Source organism: Bombus huntii, unplaced genomic scaffold, assembly GCF_024542735.1.
Source record: "Bombus huntii isolate Logan2020A unplaced genomic scaffold, iyBomHunt1.1 ctg00000169.1, whole genome shotgun sequence".
NCBI lineage: Eukaryota > Metazoa > Arthropoda > Insecta > Hymenoptera > Apidae > Bombus > Bombus huntii.
In genome coordinates, this window is record NW_026099407.1 from 3570 (window position 1) to 23004 (window position 19435).

The window sequence follows — 19435 nt, forward strand, 5'->3', positions numbered from 1 at the left end:
TACTGCACATTTATACCAAGCATTACGACAGAACTTAGCGACTTGAACCTCGGTCCGTGAAAACCAGGATCAATTACGAGACACTAGACAAGGGTTTAGTGAAGGCGTACAGAGCTATATTACTCGGTTTAGACGAGCCTACAATGAATTACAGCACAGCATTACTAATGAATACCCAGATGAAATGAACAGACGCGCCGTGAGCGACAGAATCTTGAAAGACTCGATAACGGACTTTGTTCGCGAATTAAAATTAGAAATAGGACAAATACTACTGACCACTCCGCCGCAGAATTTTATTGAAGCCGAGAAACGCGCCATCGAAATCGAAAGATACTTTCATGAGCACAGAACCCGTAAGCAACGGACCATTCGCCCCGATAATCGACCACGACCAGTAGCAAATTTCACGTCCACACCGCCCAGAGCGATTCAAAATGGTTTCGCCCAACAACCTAAAACGGCCTTTCGACGAGCACCGTTAGAAGAACGAGCCCAGATACAATGTTTCAAGTACAAACGCTTTGGACACAGATCAAACCAATGTCCAAATTTTCGAACACCAGGGCCTACAACAACGAGCACCCCCAATCAACTTCGTCCAGATGGAAACGAAAGAATCAGGATCAATGCAACTACAGGAGAACTACCCACAGTGCTCCTTGGACCAGCCCGACAACCGAAACGAACATTTCTTGTCGACTCAGGGGCAGGAATTAACCTGCTCAAGCGAAAATGGACAGCAAGAACAGAACCGGTATCTGTGAAGAAATTCACAATGGGACACTCTGAATTCGAAACTTCCGAACGCGTCATTATAGATCTGTTTGACAAAAAGATAGACTTTCATATAATAGATGATGATTTTCCGCTAATAGAAGATGGAATATTAGGTTTCCCCGCATTACGACAGTTTAAATTCAATCTTTCCAACAACAGATTAAAACTAAATAATAATACTATTTTGTTACAACCGGCAACGACCATATCACCTGGGCAAGCCATATCAAAGACAGTGTACCTAGAAGGAAAACCGACTCCAGTATGCTTTATCAATGGTGGTGAGTCCAACTTAAAAATCACTAATTGCATCGAAAATTCCAACACCTACGATCAAATTTCTACATTCAGAGATCTAGTTAGACTTTCACATATAGAAAAGGCTCTCAGAGAACCAATTGAAAAGATATTACTTTACTATTTGGACGTCTTCAATCTCGAAACAGAACTCTTACCGTGCACTTCACTTGCTAAACATACAATTACCCTAAAAGAGAACAAAATCATAAACACTAAATCCTACCGACCCCCTGAATGCCACAAAACAGAAATTAGGCGACAGATGGACGAAATGCTTAGGAAAAACATTATAGAACCTTCCGACTCTCCATATAATTCCCCAGTATGGGTTGTACCAAAGAAACAGGACGCCTCGGGAAAACAGAAATGGAGAATTGTAACTGACTTCAGAAAAATTAACGAACTTACGGACCAAGACGCATATCCACTACCCGACATAGATGACATAATATCGCAGTTAGGAAACGCAAAATTCTTTTCCGCCCTAGACTTATCCTCGGGATTCCACCAGATTCCTATGGATCCCAAATCAAAGAAGTACACTGCATTTAGCACACCACAAGGACATTACCATTATAATCGAATGCCGTTTGGACTCAAAAACGCGCCAGCGACATTTCAAAGAATGATGGACACTGCGCTTCGCGGACTTATTAATAAACATTGCTTTGCATATTTGGACGATATTATTATTTTTGGTCAATCGATAGAAGAACACAACCAAAACCTAGCTATCGTTTTACAAAGACTTAGGGAATTGGGGCTGAAACTACAGCCAGATAAGTGCGAATTTTTAAAGCCCGAATTAGAATACCTCGGACATACCGTAACAAGCGAGGGAGTAAAACCCAATCCGAAGAAAATAGAAGCAGTAAAAAACTTTAGACAACCTAAGAACCCAACAGAAGTAAAATCTTTCCTCGGGCTAGCAGGTTATTACAGAAAATTTATTCGTAACTTTTCAAAGCTAGCAAAACCCCTTACGGACCTCACGAAAAAGGACACGCCATTCCACTGGACCGACAGAACACAACTCAGCTTCGATACGTTAAAAGAAAGATTATGCCAAGCACCGGTACTAAAATATCCCGACTACACAAAAACATTTACGTTGACAACGGACGCCAGTAACGAAGGTTTGGGAGGGATCCTTTCACAAGACGGGCACCCTTGTTGCTTCATTTCGAGAACATTAAACCCTCCTGAACGAAATTATACAACGACGGAAAAAGAATTATTAGCTATCGTTTGGGCAGTTAAAAGACTGAGACAATATTTATTAGGCCGTAAATTCCAAATTCAAACAGACCACCAAGCCCTTAAATGGCTACACAACTGTAAGGACCCCTCAAGCCGACTGATCCGATGGAGATTAAGATTAGAGGAATACGAGTATGACATAGAGTACGTAAAAGGAAAGGAAAACGCGGCCGCTGACGCCCTATCCAGAGTACACGCGATAACACAAACTGACGTTTTATTAAAACAATTCAAGGACTGGGAAAAATCAGAAGAAATACCCAAATTATTAAAACTAACACCTAACAAAGACAACTTTTTCCAATTAACAAAAACATATCTAGGCCCATATGACGAAACCGCATGGTTACAGAAAATATCAAACGTACTCAAAACAAATAGAAAGATAGGGATAGGAGACAACAACTTAAACGCACAAGACAAAGCACACATAAAGAGACTTCTTTTGTTTTTCAATGACCAACGCGGCGACATAGAGTTTGCTTACGAGCCAATACAGAGCTTAAGTGACGAAGAGATAGAACAAATACTGAAAGAAAATCATGACTTGATAGGACATCCCGGGATACAAAAGACGTACGACAGAATCAGAGACAAATATAGTATCCCACACCTTATGGACAGAATAAAAACCAGAATAGAAACTTGTGAGACCTGTCAAACCGCAAAAATGACTAGGATTCGACCCAAAGAAGAACCATGTATAACCGACACACCATTGGAACCCAATGACAAGATAGCCATGGATATACTAGGACCATTGAAGAAAACGAAACGAGGCAATTCCTTTATACTCTCCATTCACGATGAACTCACAAAATACCTTATCCTTGTTCCTATAAAAAACCAACAAACAGAAACTATTTGGAATTCCCTGTTAGACCATTACATATACATATTCTCAGCGCCTAAGAAAATACTGACAGACAGAGGACAAAATTTTATTAGTAGCTTAATGCAAAAATACGAAGAAGCCTTCAAAATAAAACACATTAAAACTACTAGCTTCCACCCCCAAAGTAATGGATCATTAGAGCGAACTCACGCTGTAATAGCAGATATGCTAAAGTGTGTTCAAAGGAACTCAGGGGAAGAATGGGACGAACATTTAAATTTTATATGCCTAGCCTACAATACGATGATACACGACTCGACCGGTTATACACCTTTTGAATTGACATTCGGACACAAAGCCAACTTACCCTCGACCATTTCACGAAATCCACAACGCACTTACGCGGACGAAGTAGCATTCAGAAAACGAGAATGGGATTCTAGACTTTCGAAAGCTCGCGACAAATTGATTAGGAGTAAACAAAGATATCAAAGAGATCAGAGACGACGAATAATAAAACCCCAGTCAATATTTGAAGAAGGGGATAGGGTCTTAATACACAACGACCATAAAGAGCATAAATTAGACATAGAGTGGCTAGGACCCTACACCATTGAGAGAGTTAAAACACCGTATTATGACGTTTTAATAGAAGGTAATATCAAGAAAATTAATGGAAACCGGTTAAAACCTTATTTCCCAGGACGGGGTTCATAACTATAATATACTTAGGCAACACGCAAACAGCAACCTTACCGGAAAAGCCAATTGACCTAGAGATAATCCGCAGAAACACTGAGATTTTGGAGGACCAAAATCAATCTAAGAAGGGGGGTATGTAACGTCAATTCACATCAGAGACCAGGCCACACACCACGGACAGGATGGCACCCAGATGTCTGCATATCCTTGGCGCGCACCCTCAATAGTCTTAAGTGCCCACCAGGGGGCCTTGGCATTTTTATAGTTAAGGTCCTTCGGACCAAGCGAGTATTTCCTGTCTTAAATTTCCCTTTACGTTTATTGTCTACCACGTGTTAGCTTAGAAAGTTGGTTTCCTCCACATCTGGTATGTTCCGTTGGCAACTTTCTCGCGAGGGCGGCTAAAACCCTTCCTGGTCCACCAACCGTCCTATTATCCAATCGGAGATGGTGTCTACTGCCCTCACTTCCTTAACCAAAATTGTCATCAACAAATCCGATAGTCCCGTGTCCTTAGACACACCCACCCCTAGCTTTCCTCAGACACAGTATCGTCAGTAAAACTTCACTTATTCTGTATCCTTAGAATGGTCAACATATCTATGTCGGTCTCTACTCTTATAAGTCGCGTAGTTAATGTATTGTTGTAACTAAGTCTTACATAACGTGGTTGGAGTGAATTGTGATTTATGTTAATTCAGTGCGTGTTACATTGTGATTGCTGAATTCATAATAAAGGTTGATTAAAACCAAGTAAATAGTTGTGTTACGACTCAACTATATTTTATTTTCACCGACCAACCCAAAAATTACGTGACACCAGCGTACATATATATGTAATATCGTGATATAATGTATTTACAAGGAGTGGACAATAGAGATGTTAATCAGACAGAAAAAGACGATTGTTGTTCAACCTGAACTATTCACGCCAAACGTACAGAAAACAGCGCAACTAAATAACTAGATAGCGACTCGACTTTTACCAAAACGCAATCAACACTCTCTCGGCAACGCCACTCGCAAACTCTGTCTCCGCTCAACTCGCACTCAGCTCCTCGACTCACACTCTGTTTCTCGACTCACACTCTGGCCGTTGTCGCATTCTATTGCCTTTTTCCTAGGCCCACCGCACACGTGTTCTGCAGACGCTCGTAGCCAGGGTCACGTAGGTCTTTTCCACGAAACTATGCACTTGAAAAGACCGATGACACATTGATGGGCCCGACGGCGCCTCGGCTCTCCCGACATTGTTCATAGTTCGCCCGATATTTCTTAGGCCTTTCGTCCACGATACTACATATATGTAGTGGTGTACTGGTCATCTTTTTTCCACACGTTTTTAGCTTTTTAGCTGTTTGTGAATGGGCGCCTAATCAGTCAATCAGAAATGGCCGGTATTCTATGAATCCTTTTCTTCAATGCTCGAAGAGCTGGATATTTATCCAAAGCTGGTGCCCCAAACATATACTCGAAATTTTCAAGGGCCGCTGCAAATACGAAGTCCGCCCATGTCGTCTGAAAAAAGGTTTGTATACATTTATTTTGTACCTCCTCTATTAAACAATTTTTTTAATTTACCTTGAAAAATGTGAAAAATCGAACTCTTAACTAAAGATCACTAGCTTTTTAGGAAGAATTTGGATTTTTATTTTATTGTCAGAATTTAATGGATAATTTTAGAAACTTCAACCTTTGGAGGTATTTGTTAATTAAAAATGACAAAACTGGTATTATGTAAAAAAGAGTAATGTGTATCCAGAATCAATGTCGAATGGAAATTAGACAGTTCTATAAAAATAATCCTTCTCACGATTCCACAACTTCATAGCTTAATTAAATACAATTCTTCGGCGATATAATTACAAATACATTTACAGGAATTGTGTAATATGATAAATATCTCGTTAAAGAAATTGAAATCGTAAATTCCGCGGATAACCAGCGTTTATCATATAGAGACAGGGATTTGCAAAGAATAAAAGTTGTAGAACGTTGAAAGGCGTTGAGAGAAACGTGATGTTATCCCGTTATTCGTTAACGCAACGCAGTTAAAAAAAATCCCGTAAGAAGATTACGATAATAGATAACCTGAGTCGAGTGTTTGTCGGGGGATCTAAAAGATTCTTTCGAGATGAGCGTCTGAGATTGCAGAGAAGAAAATTTGGAAGCCATCGAATTCGTGATGTCGATAGAAATCTTCAGTTGGAATCGTTGTATCATAACGTAGTCTGCTTATGGTCGATAAGACTTTACTAAACTAAAAGTGACTACTAAAAGTTTCTATCCTCTAAATTCTATCTACGATTCTATAATCTAAAAACTGACTTTTGCAAACAAACTGTAACATTCGCTTAACGGAAAGACATACGTATCTTGTTTGTACTCGTCTTTTCACAATGAATTCTTGAACGTCTGTCTCTGTGGTGAGACAAATGCAAAGTCATCTCATCAGTTACTCACCTTGCTCCAAATCTTCAAGAGTATCGACGAGCACTTCGCATATCAGCGCATCCCCTTTGCAGTTTCCCATTAGATCGTACTTCCTCGCCAAGTAAGGCGCCACAGCGTTACCCTGCGCTACCGGTTTCCCGTCTACCTCCAGCACAGGCAGCTTTTTATAAGGCATTGCTAAGAACAAACATGGCTCATATGAACACTGTGTAGAGGGAAACGATCGATAGGAAATCACAACACAGCTTCCGAGGCCGTTGCGTTCTTGTGAATAGATGAATCGAAATCATTTCGGTTTTAATCAACATGGCCTAGTAAAGAAATACAGAAATGTCTTCTTTCTCCTTTTTTTCTTTTCTTACGATTACGATGGACAGGGTATCGCGTGTTTTTGACTGTTGGGAAGAACCCAAAGTTTTTAAAATCAAGGATAAAAGATAATACCAGACACGGAAAAAATATTAGAAAATGTACACGGTTCTTGTAATGAAAATTGAAATGCAAGGAATATAAATCGAATGTTTCTTGCGAACGTAATTTTGTGTTTTACACCGACAGGATTGATTTACAGACTCACGTTGATTTTTTGTTTCTCTATCTGCAAGCGACATATAAGATTATATCGAAGACTATGCTACGTAAAACTTTTATTATACTATTTACGATAGAAATGTCGCAACGGAAGATCGAATTTTATGTCTGCTTTGTTCTTTCGACTTTTTAGCTATGTTCTTGTTCATTTCCGCACTGATTTCAATTTTTTATCCTTTTTTTCCGACAAGTCCTAAAAAGTTTTTAAATTAACGAGAAACGTAGAAGTATTTTTGTATTCCTATTTTAAGTCACCTATTTACGGTCTTCTCAAAATATTCGAAATGCTTCGATTCATCGAAAACAATAAAGATTGCAACACAAAAATTCGAGAATCGTAAGTGAATTAAGTTGGTATTCGATAAACACGATATTACGGAAGCAAAACTTAATGAAAAGTTCGACTTTATTCCGTATGAAATTTTACTTTAAGTAAGTTTAGCCTGCACGTGAAACGAAAGTTTTATATACAGAAAAGTTTGAGTAAATGGTAGATACCTGAGAGTTGAACGATGAAAGTAAAAATCGATTCTTCACGCTTACAATCCTTGTATTCAGGCCAGAGTTCTTCGGGGATCCTCTCGTCGGTATACTCGATGCCAGTATATGCAAATATGTACCGTATATGTTCGGCACGACCACGGGCATTGAAGTAGATTAGTTTGTAGGTATGTTCGTCGCTCATTTTCCTTGCTCTGTCAACTTATCGAGAAAAATGTTACAATTAATTCGTGTAATTAACAGACTGTGTGCGTGTTTGTGTGTAGAGAGAACAATTTATTTATAGATGGAATAATTCGTATAATACGCAAAATAAATCATTTAGAAGGCTGGAATATGTGTTTTTGAAACAATTAATTATGTCGAAAAATATTTCAAACGAGATATAATTATGAAAAAAATAATAATTAAATGTATGTAAATGTATGTAATAATAGTTAAATGTATGTAAATGTAATAATTAAATGTAACTAGTTGTAAAAAAAATAATAATAAAAAATAAATAAATGTAAAAAAAGTGTGTGGGAGGAAGGTTGCAGCGTACGTGAGAAAAACTAACCTTCCCTAGTTAAGCCGTGGCAGACAATAGTCTTTGGAAATTCTTCGGAAACAGACGTTTGTTTGGTTTGAAGGACCTTTTCTAGGAAATCTATGAGATTTATGGAAGGTACTTGAAACCATGGAGGATACGCTGCGAGTATCCGAAGACATCCTTCGAACGGTCAATATCCTTCCACCGGGTAGGACACACCCACTCTTCTCTTACTTAATCACTAAGAGTTATATAAAGTTTATTCGATAATTCTGCTTCTCCTGACCTTTCCACAAATGGTTGTTTATATCTCGACATTCTTGGTACTTTTAATCAAATTTTAATAACAGTACTTTACTCGTCAGAAGTAAATAAAAAAGCTCTAAGTAGAAGCAAGGATTTACTTACCTTTCCTTTCTCGAATCTCAGTTAGCAATGTTGTTCCTCTTGAAAGATTTTCCAAGTTTCCAAGACAATTTCCACGCTGGTAACATTGTATATATTTTAAGTATCGTGAACCACAGGAACTTGTTGAGACAATATTGAAGAAAGCAAAGAGAATGAAGAAATTGTAGGAACTATGAGAGGCTACTCCTTCTTTCACAACTTATTTTCTCTTCGTTTGGGGGGAAAAACACAAATGAACGTAACGGTTGGTTTCATATACGTTTCAGATATCTGCTACTATCGCATGGAGGAGGATCCTGAAAAGAAGGAAGCGAGGAAGAATCAACTTTTGAACGAAACAATACCATTTTACTTGACTAAATTCGACCAGATTATTGGCGAAAATGAAGGATATATCATTCCTTCTACCGTAAGATTTTTTAGCCAAATTTAATGTTAAAATTTTTAGTCTTTGTGCAAACTGGGCCATGTTGTCCATAAAAAATTATTGAAACTTTGTTGCGACAAGACAGCTTTAATTGTTGAGAGCAGAGTGTATCTTTAAAATTCACTCCTGTTAGTTTATGTACAAATGAATTTGCCAAGATTTTCAGCTTTTAGATAATTATTCATGTATCTTCCTCATCAAGTTTGATAGAAATTATTACTATCGTAATCAAAGCAAAGATTAAGATATGTAAAATCATTTCTCTGGATATGACACTCTTGTTTAATGAGTGATAAATGATACCATTCGAAATATCATATTTATATAATATATAATGATACTTATAAGTGTAATCACTTAAGTACAGATATCTGAATTTTTCTCACTGTCACTGACATAGATACGTATTATCGTTCCTTAGATTACTTGACCAGTTTATTTCTTTCATCACTGTGTTATTATATAATAATAATAAATAGTCACATTAAATTAATTTAGTATGATTATGTTGTTTAATAATACGTGTTTCATTGCAAAATATTTAGCGATTGAAGGGCTCATAGGAAACATGAAAGTGAAAGAATACTAGAATCTAGAGTTTACGATTTCAATTTCTTTAACGAGATATTTATCATATTACACAATTCCTGTAAATGTATTTGTAATTATATCGCCGAAGAATTGTATTTAATTAAGCTATGAAGTTGTGGAATCGTGAGAAGGACTATTTTTATAGAACTGTCTAATTTCCATTCGACATTGATTCAGGATACACATTACTCTTTTTTACATAATACCAGTTTTGTCATTTTTAATTAACAAATACCTCCAAAGGTTGAAGTTTCTAAAATTATCCATTAAATTCTGACAATAAAATAAAAATCCAAATTCTTCCTAAAAAGCTAATGATATTTAGTTAAGAGTTCGATTTTTCACATTTTTCAAGGTAAATTAAAAAAATTGTTTAATAGAGGAGGTACAAAATAAATGTATACAAACCTTTTTTCAGACGACATGGGCGGACTTCGTATTTGCAGAGGCCCTTGAAAATTTCGAGTATATATTTGGGGCACCAGCTTTCGATCAATATCCAGCTCTTCAAACATTGAAGAAAAGGATTCATAGTATACCGGCCATTTCTGATTGGCTGATTAGGCGCCCATTCACAAACAGCTAAAAAGCTAAAAACGTGTGGAAAAAAGATGACCAGTACACCACTACATATATATGTACGCTGGCATCGCTACGTTGGCAAATGTTCGATGTTATACGTGTCGTAAAATGTAACAGTTCTATCTGAGCTGTGTTCCTTTATGTGAAGGTATTATTGTGTGTAATATTGTGAATTACGACTTTTCCTCTCCGATATTCGTGAATTGAATCACGGTCAACTCAGCTTGAACTAAAATCCTAACTAAAATCGTCACCAACAAATCCGATGGTCCCGTGCGCTAGCCATCCTTAGCTTTCCTCCGAGACAGCATCGTCTCCCAAGACAGTTCTGATTTTACATCCTTCGAACGGTCAATATCCTTCCACCGGGTAGGACACACCCACAGATCAGTCACTTATTCATCTCGTACATACGCACCAGCGTAACTGCCTTCGTTATAAGTTGTTGGAATAAACGGTGAAATATAACTTACTATACTGTGTCATATTCATTTAACCACCTCTTATCTTAACCGAAACAGGGGAACGACTACTTCGCGGCGTCGATTCACCGAATCGTAGCGAGAATTTACGCCTCTCGTTACTGCGACTGCGTCTCTCCGCGAACGGTCGTAACACATTGATCGACAGAAGTACTAAACTCTAATAACATAAATTTATATATTTTCTATTTCCCAGCCACCAGTTTTATAGATTTTTCTATCTTCTGTACTACTTTTATCCCTTTTATTTTTTCTTACATGAGATTATTGTAGATTTAATATCATTTGTTCGCAATATTTGTTATTTATCTTTCCTTGAATTTGAAATTTCGCGCTTCAATGTTGTGTGTTGTTCGACGTTTTATCGAACGATGTTTATCGAACTAGTTTATGAATACATACATAATCATTAAAGAATCTATAAACCTTACTAGTTTGTTTTTACTAAGTTTTGTTACAGAAAACATGTTCTCATAAATTTTCAACTTTAATTTATGGAAATTTATTAACCTTAAACTATAAAATCATTCAATGAGTCTTTCCGGATGTTTTTATGTAGTCATAATTTCACATATCAGCACAGCTCCACCAATAGGATAAGAGTTACGTGGAAGCAACAGGGGGGAAGAAGAACATATATTGATCTAAAGGTTATTTTTGTCTCATTCGAGTTTCTGTTAACCGGCTTGGTAATTTCCTGTGCTTGTTTCGACTTTGAAGTCTTAAAAAAAAAATTGTAAGTAAGTAGTATATATATAGTATATATATCCTGAGTCAAAGTTTCTCTTTATAAATAATAAACCGTTTAAAAACTATATTTTGTATGTTTTTTCCTTATTCATAATTAAATAATAAATATGAAATACTTCTACAGAAAGCCGACATCCTTCAATTAACCGAACAGCAGATGATTTAAAAATTAGTAGTTGAAAGAAATAAATGTTATTACATGTTCATAATTGATCGATAAATTTAAGTATACAATTAGAAAATGTTTCTTCTTTATTGATAACTAAATAATACAGATAAGATACAAGATACTTGTACGAAAAGTCGGCGCGTCGTTCAATTAACGGAACAGCAGAGGATTTGAAAATTAGTAGTTGAAAGAAATAAATGTTATCATATGTTCATAATTGATCGATAAATTTAAGTATGCAATTAGAAAATGTTTCTTAAGTTTGGAAGAATATATAATCATGCTGAATGTTTTGTAGTTACGAAAGTTGTATACAAACATACATTGTACATACGACTAGTAATGGTACTAAATTACTGTTAGAGGGTCTTGGGTGTATAGAACCATATGGTTAAATTAATACTAGAGATAACGAATCGTGCGAATGTAATTAATATTTTGAAATGCGTTGTTTGCATTAATTGATAGTTTTCTTATAAACTTTTTTATAAACACTTTCATTGCTATAGAAAAAAGATAAATGCCGGTAATATGTCTATCCTACTTAAATAGAAAGTGCAATATTTTGTTATAATATTTGGCGCAAGTTTATACATTATTACATCCAAAAATAATATTCTTTTTATATCTAAGCTATATTAAAATATAAAGATACAAATAGCTATGCGAGTAGTTAGTAGTTGATGCTTTTTACTTAAATTGTCTTATACTTCATAATTTGTAATAATATAATTCTTGTCATCAATGATTCTTTGTTTTTACTTTGTATATATTATACTTCCAGGAAGATGCCGCTCTATAAATTGACTTACTTCCCAGTTACGGCATTGGCAGAACCAATCCGTTCTTCTTCAGCTATGCTAGTATTCCATTTGAAGATGAACGTATCAAAAAGGACGTCTGGCCAGAAATAAAGCCCTGTAAGCTTAAAATTTAAAGAAATTCTGTTTCTTAAATCTCATCTTTCCTAATTTAACTAAAGTAGCTAAATAAAGTAGAACACAATTATGCAGAGTATGACAGAGATTATTGTTTACTCTCCATTGCTCTATAAGATATGTGGGAGAACAATAGGTATTGTTAAGGAGACAATGCCCTTTGTTTGCTGATAAATTATCAATAAATTAAATTATATCTTTCCAAAACAGATAACAGGAAGCTAGATATTTAAGAAGCATCATAATCTGTTTGTTCGATAGAATCTTTGATTCTATTAGTTGTATGTTTTTAGTGACTCCTTATGGCCAGCTTCCTATGCTCGTAGCTGATAGAAGGAAGGTTGCTCAGTCTACAGCTATTTGCCGTTACTTAGCCAAACAATATGACTTAACTGGAAAGACTGACTGGGCAAATCTTCATATTGATGCCATTGTTGATACTATTCATGATATTCGTCATAGTGAGTATCCAGTGCTGTTTTGCATAAATCTTATGAGAATCTTGATAACAGATAGTACGTATCTGTTCAGGTATTTATTAGTTGAAATCCGATTTAATATTTGATTTAATCGAACGATACACGTATGTCAACAATACAAGACAAAGGATTAAAAAGGATTGTAATTCTATCTTCAGTATCATTTAAATTTCGCACAACACTGTATTCAAATTAGTATAACATTAGCGAATAGTATTTAACTGAAAACAAATTTTCAGAAATTGCCGCCTTCCACTATGAGGAGGACGAGAAGGTCAAAGCTGCAAAACGCAAGGCTGCTGAAGAGACGCTGCCGTTCATTTTAGAACGTTTGGACCAGCAAGTGAAGGAAAATGACGGCTACTTCTACGATGGTACTCTCTCTTGGGCTGATTTAACATTCGTTGCTCTGCTCGATTATTTGAACTTTATGTACAAGTCTGATCTGATCGAGAATTACGAGAATCTGAAGCTGCTGGAGAAAAAGGTCCTCCTTCTGCCCAAGATCAAAAACTGGATTGAGAGACGCCCAGTTAGCGAATTCTAAACTTCACGATTGCTTATGGTTTTATAAGCGTTTAAAGATTGCGGTCTTAGTGTGTTGAGAGAATGAAGAACGAATCGTGTTGATGGAAGTTTGTATGGAATATACTGATTGCTTTTAACATTCATTAGTTCCAGTTATTACCGATATTTTTGTCATTTAGTTAGGGTTTTCCCTTTAGATTACGTTGTGATAGAGAACTATTATTTGTGTATTCCTACAGAAACATACGAACTATATAAACTGTTGACACGATGTTGTGCTTTTGTATTATAGAGATAATAATAAAACCATCAAACAATCATTAATTATGTTTTTTATTATATTCATTAAGAATTGAAGATTACCTCCTTGGTGATCTTGATAATATCGTATTTTACAAATGTCGAACAAAAAAAAATGTATGATTATTTTATTCAATACGTTATGAGGGTTGCTTTAAAAAAAATACGAGTTACATATTTCTTTGAAAAAAGCATGATTTTTATCGATACAATAATGTTCTTCTGTTATCGCTTTAAAGTTGAGTACTTCGTTGATTACACGAGAGAACTCGCCTACAGCAAACAAGATACGACCGTGTGTAAAGTAATTAATCTGTTTGCTCGTTGCTAGCTACACATAAGGCTTGCGTAAAAAAAAATATGCATTTCAGTTCAGGCGGAGAATTATGTAGGAAGTCATTTTGTCGATCAATAACTTAGTTAATAAAAGATCAAATTTTCATGTACATAAATGTAAGTAACGTTCAAGTATTAATCATTACATACAATTTTTGTATAATTCGATATCTTGGTCACTTACATCTTACAAATGATATATAGATAATATTTATGAGATACATTGGAGCTATCTTTTAGTTAACGCCATTTTTTCTTGTTTTCTCTGTACTTTTACTATTCTTCCAAAAATATCTAAGGATCGATGACTTCAAATTAAACTAGAATTGCTTCGGTATATTGTCAATCAATGGCTATTTGTATTCACATCTGTATCAAAGGAAAACCGATTGCAAAATTAATTACCCTTGCAACTCCGCAATCTGAAACTATGTGTGATCGACCTTGAAGATGACAAATCTCAATGTTTGAAGTAGTACAAAAAGATGATAATTTAATTTCGCTTTATCAAACTGTACAAAATTTGTATACACATACAGAAAAAAAAACGGAGTTCAAACATTAATCAACATGAATTATCGGTTATTATTGCTGAGTAATTATTAGGATTAGAGTTTTGGAGTATCGATCGTATCGAGTTTTAACTATCGGTTTCCGCAATTTATTGTTTTTCTAAACTATCTCTAAATGGTATCAGTTTTTGAATATTTTATAGTTTACACTCCAACATACTGACGTAAGCTATCGAAAATAATTGTAAATTATGCAATATCATTTTTTTTATATTTCATAATCTAAATTTCAATCTATTTTTTGTATTTAACATCCCTTTTTTATTGTTCGTGTTCCGTCTTGTACGTTCTTCAAAAAATCTTAATTTTTTTTTGGATAAAATCTTGTGTGAATTTACAAAAAATACGATTCTTCGTTTAATTTTTTTCCCTTATTGTCTTTACATATTTGGAGTTTAAACGCGTTATAAGTACGTTTTTTTTTTTAACATGATTACGTAGAATTCTTATTCTGAATAAATTATTTGTTTCCGCTTCATAACTGTTTCTAAATTACAGCGCATTTAATCTTGGAATGCACAGTAACATTTTATACTTTTTACGTTCTAAGGAATTTCCAGGATCGGTTAAAAATTAAATTACAGTAATGGTAATACTCGATATTAATGTCAGACGTGGATACTTCACTGTTTTGTATAATAATTTGTTATCTTGGCATCGATCAAGGTATTTAATATACAAAGCGTACAGATTAATAAGAATTTTAATTAATCCTTCTTCTATAGTATTCACCGTTCTTTTCGAGCTCGTACCATTTCAAATAGACTTTCGAATAGATTTCAAAGATTTGTCTGTTCAAATAAAATTTCCCTATCAGTCGTCCCGTTACTGTTCCGTAGTTTCCAACAGATTGCAGATTCGTTTAAAAAACATTTGTAACGAAAAACAAACCCACTCGCAGAAATGTTATTCAATATCGCATTTATAACTTTCATAGACATCCTCCTCTCATTGCTATCATTGTAAACAGATTGAAACTTCGTTTGCAAACACTCGCGATTAAAAAAAAAAAAGAAGAATTAATCTTAAACAATTTTATCTTGTGTTCCATTTATAATTTTCATAATTGTCTTCCCGACGTTGTATCATTTTAAATGGCTTTTTTCTATCCATCTATGTTGCAGCGAGATCAACGGTCCTAATTACTAAATTGCACGATGTGTTCATACAAATTCACTTTTTATGAACGCGATGAAACGAAATGAAACCTAAGTAGAGATTTGTTTTCTCATCAAGTATAACGAGTTTTATACTTTGGATAGATTGCCTCGTTGTGAGAAGGTCTTAATCGTTTATAATTGCGATTAAGTAATTGCAATAAGTCCTATTTTTAAGAAACGTTCTCACATGCTGTCACACACTCTAATTAGAAAAGGATCATGAAACATTCGGTTTATGATATTATTTGTTTGTAAATCTTCCTGCTTCCGGAAACTTTTTTAAATATGAAAATATTTATATACAAAATTAAATATTTTTTTCAATATCAACACTTCTTGCGTTTATGTTGTCCTAGTCAGAATTATATTATTTCGTGTATCCTGTTGCTTTTTATATGATAGTCCTCCCGTTGGCCGCGGATTCGTTATCAAGCCTGAGGTCCTCGTCACTAGTGTCACTATCGACAATAAAGGTACCCCACCCGCGACCGGACGATGGAGAACTCCAACACGGAATCGCAATCTCCCGCGAGCCCTGCCCGGGAGGGCGCCTCGAGCTCGGACTCGGAATGTGACTCGAGCTCGGATTCGGATTCAGACTCGACATCAGAAGTGGCATCCGAACACACGTTGTCGGCACGGGATCGTAAGAGTATCGTGCGCGCACTAAAGCGGTCGCTAGGGAAGAAGAAGAGGAAGAAGAAGAAAGGACACCGGGCAACCTGGGTATCGCTACCGCGCTTCAACCCCGAAGCCGCGGACGCAGATCCAGCCGCCTGGTGCACAGCCGTCGGCCTGCTCATGAGGGACCACCCCCTGAAAAACAGCGCACTGTATTCTGCCCTAAACCGTGCCCTAGAGGGTCCGGCAGAGTATTGGCTTACGCAGATAATGAACGGCGACGAGCTCACCTGGCCAGATTTTAAGGAACAATTCGCCGCGCACTTCGGTGGCCAAGAAGTAGCAGCCGCGTCGCTAATCAAGGTAGCCGAGGAACTACCGCGGGACGGCGAAACACCAGGAGCGTACGGAAATCGTATCATCACCCTCCTGGGGTCGAAGTGGCGAAATTCAACCAAGGAAGAAGTACTCGCCGCCACCGCCCTCCATCTGCTGGGCTCGCGCGATGAACGTTTTACGTTTAAAACTAGTCGTTACTAGCGCTCACGAGTGACATCACGTCGGTGACACAATTCCAAAGAGAAATGAAGCCCTTCCTATACACGGAGTGGCCCCGCCCCCGCCGTGGAGGTCATTAGCGAGCTCCGGAAACAAACGAGGCAGGTCACCCGCCCCCTGGACCAGGTGTGGCCACTGCGGTATTTACGGACATCCGACATTCGAATGCCGCAAGAGGGCGAAGTGGGAACCGAAGATGGACCCCCGACGCCCGGAGGAAAGCCGACCGGCTGCACCACCAAAAGCGTTGTGCTTTCACTGCCACATGCCGGGACACATCGCGTCTCGCTGTCCATCGCGGCGAGAAGAAAAACATTGCTCCGAGGACGAGCGCCGGGTCGATGCCTGCGTGGTGGAAGCCCCGACGGGTAGACTAAGCCAGCAGGCCACACACGAGGACGTGTAAGTGTCAGGATGGCCGAGTCGGAGACGAAAGGACGCCGGGGCCCCTCTGGAACTTCAGGACAACACCCTAACCTTGCAACCTAGAGCCTAATATAGCCATAACGAAACAATCGCAAGTATCCAAACCGATAGCAATCGTACGTCGATCGGAGGATCGTGTGTACTGAGACACTCGACCGGAGTCTTGTTTCGATGGCGTCGTTGGGATGACGAGCAGTCTTGCTAGAGAGCTGATCGGTGAAGGAAGTCGAGTGCCTTACGAGCAGGGAGTGGTGCACGTGTGAGTTAGAGCAAGGGAACCTGTCCTCCTGTTGGTCACGGATTCGTTATCAAGCCTGAGGCCCTCGTCACGAGTGTAACTATCGACAATAAAGGTACCCCACGCGCGACCGGGCGATGGAGAACTTCAACGCAGAACCGCTACCTCCAAGGAGCCCTCCCCGGGAGGGCGCCTCGAGCTCGGACTCGGAGATTCAGTCTCGACATATATATTATTATATATATTATATATACTATTATATCTATATCATATATGTATTTATATCTATAAATATATGTATAAATATATCTATTTAAAAAAATAAAGTTGACCTTCATATATCGCCAATAATATCGCGTGTGTAAAAAGAAACTAATTACATTTAATTCTTTTTTTACATTTATTTATTTTTTATTATTATTTTTTTTACAGCTAGTTACATTTAATTATTACATTTACATACATTTAACTATTATTACATACATTTACATAGATTTAATTATTATTTTTTTCATAATTATATCTCGTTTGAAATATTTTTCGACATAATTAATTGTTTCAAAAACACATATTCCAGCCTTCTAAATGATTTATTTTGCGTATTATACGAATTATTCCATCTATAAATAAATTGTTCTCTCTACACACAAACACGCACACAGTCTGTTAATTACACGAATTAATTGTAACATTTTTCTCGATAAGTTGACAGAGCAAGGAAAATGAGCGACGAACATACCTACAAACTAATCTACTTCAATGCCCGTGGTCGTGCCGAACATATACGGTACATATTTGCATATACTGGCATCGAGTATACCGACGAGAGGATCCCCGAAGTACTCTGGCCTGAATACAAGGATTGTAAGCGTGAAGGATCGATTTTTACCTTCATCGTTCAACTCTCAGGTATCTACCATTTACTCAAACTTTTCTGTATATAAAACTTTCGTTTCACGTGCAGGCTAAACTTACTTAAAGTAAAATTTCATACGGAATAAAGTCGAACTTTTCATTAAGTTTTGCTTCCGTAATATCGTGTTTATCGAATACCAACTTAATTCACTTACGATTCTCGAATTTTTGTGTTGCAATCTTTATTGTTTTCGATGAATCGAAGCATTTCGAATATTTTGAGAAGACCGTAAATAGGTGACTTAAAATAGGAATACAAAAATACTTCTACGTTTCTCGTTAATTTAAAAACTTTTTAGGACTTGTCGGAAAAAAAGGATAAAAAATTGAAATCAGTGCGGAAATGAACAAGAACATAGCTAAAAAGTCGAAAGAACAAAGCAGACATAAAATTCGATCTTCCGTTGCGACATTTCTATCGTAAATAGTATAATAAAAGTTTTACGTAGCATAGTCTTCGATATAATCTTATATGTCGCTTGCAGATAGAGAAACAAAAAATCAACGTGAGTCTGTAAATCAATCCTGTCGGTGTAAAACACAAAATTACGTTCGCAAGAAACATTCGATTTATATTCCTTGCATTTCAATTTTCATTACAAGAACCGTGTACATTTTCTAATATTTTTTCCGTGTCTGGTATTATCTTTTATCCTTGATTTTAAAAACTTTGGGTTCTTCCCAACAGTCAAAAACACGCGATACCCTGTCCATCGTAATCGTAAGAAAAGAAAAAAAGGAGAAAGAAGACATTTCTGTATTTCTTTACTAGGCCATGTTGATTAAAACCGAAATGATTTCGATTCATCTATTCACAAGAACGCAACGGCCTCGGAAGCTGTGTTGTGATTTCCTATCGATCGTTTCCCTCTACACAGTGTTCATATGAGCCATGTTTGTTCTTAGCAATGCCTTATAAAAAGCTGCCTGTGCTGGAGGTAGACGGGAAACCGGTAGCGCAGGGTAACGCTGTGGCGCCATACTTGGCGCGGAAGTACGA

The 19435-nt window shown here is 36.8% G+C and overlaps 2 protein-coding genes, 1 long non-coding RNA gene and 1 pseudogene across 4 annotated transcripts in view; 2 read left to right on the forward strand and 2 right to left on the reverse strand.

Moving 5' to 3' along the window:
- Nucleotides 1-5357: 5357 nt before the first annotated feature.
- Nucleotides 5358-10554, reverse strand: LOC126877439 (hematopoietic prostaglandin D synthase-like). The gene is made up of 4 exons (XM_050640191.1): nucleotides 10437-10554; nucleotides 7421-7624; nucleotides 6341-6508; nucleotides 5358-5395 (listed from the first exon to the last, which is right to left on the reverse strand). Exons 1-4 carry the CDS (start codon nucleotides 10453-10455, stop codon nucleotides 5358-5360), a joined length of 429 nt encoding a protein of 142 aa, XP_050496148.1. The 5' UTR covers nucleotides 10456-10554.
- On the reverse strand, nucleotides 7996-10084 carry LOC126877443 (uncharacterized). 2 transcript variants are annotated; one of them, XR_007695027.1, is made up of 3 exons: nucleotides 9790-10084; nucleotides 8364-8659; nucleotides 7996-8241 (listed from the first exon to the last, which is right to left on the reverse strand). It is a non-coding gene; the product is annotated as an uncharacterized LOC126877443 (long non-coding RNA). The 2 variants fall into 2 exon arrangements; XR_007695028.1 differs by having other exon boundaries at nucleotides 7996-8281.
- A 1594-nt stretch (nucleotides 10555-12148) lies between the features above and the next one.
- Nucleotides 12149-13633, forward strand: LOC126877440 (glutathione S-transferase-like; annotated as a pseudogene).
- A 4270-nt stretch (nucleotides 13634-17903) lies between these two features.
- Nucleotides 17904-19435, forward strand: part of LOC126877442 (hematopoietic prostaglandin D synthase-like) — a 46486-nt gene continuing 44954 nt past the window's right edge. The window contains exon 1 of the mRNA XM_050640196.1: nucleotides 17904-18384. Within this exon, the coding sequence (XP_050496153.1) occupies nucleotides 18243-18384 (142 nt within the window). The 5' untranslated portion in view covers nucleotides 17904-18242. The remainder of the gene's footprint in view (nucleotides 18385-19435) is intronic.

Coding starts and splice junctions, on each gene's coding strand:
- LOC126877439 (XM_050640191.1), bottom strand. Junction 6,509..7,420: donor TTTCATCGTTCAACTCTCAG/GTATCTACCATT, acceptor GTTTGTTCTTAG/CAATGCCTTATAAAAAGCTG. Junction 5,396..6,340: donor TCTTGAAGATTTGGAGCAAG/GTGAGTAACTGA, acceptor ACCTTTTTTCAG/ACGACATGGGCGGACTTCGT.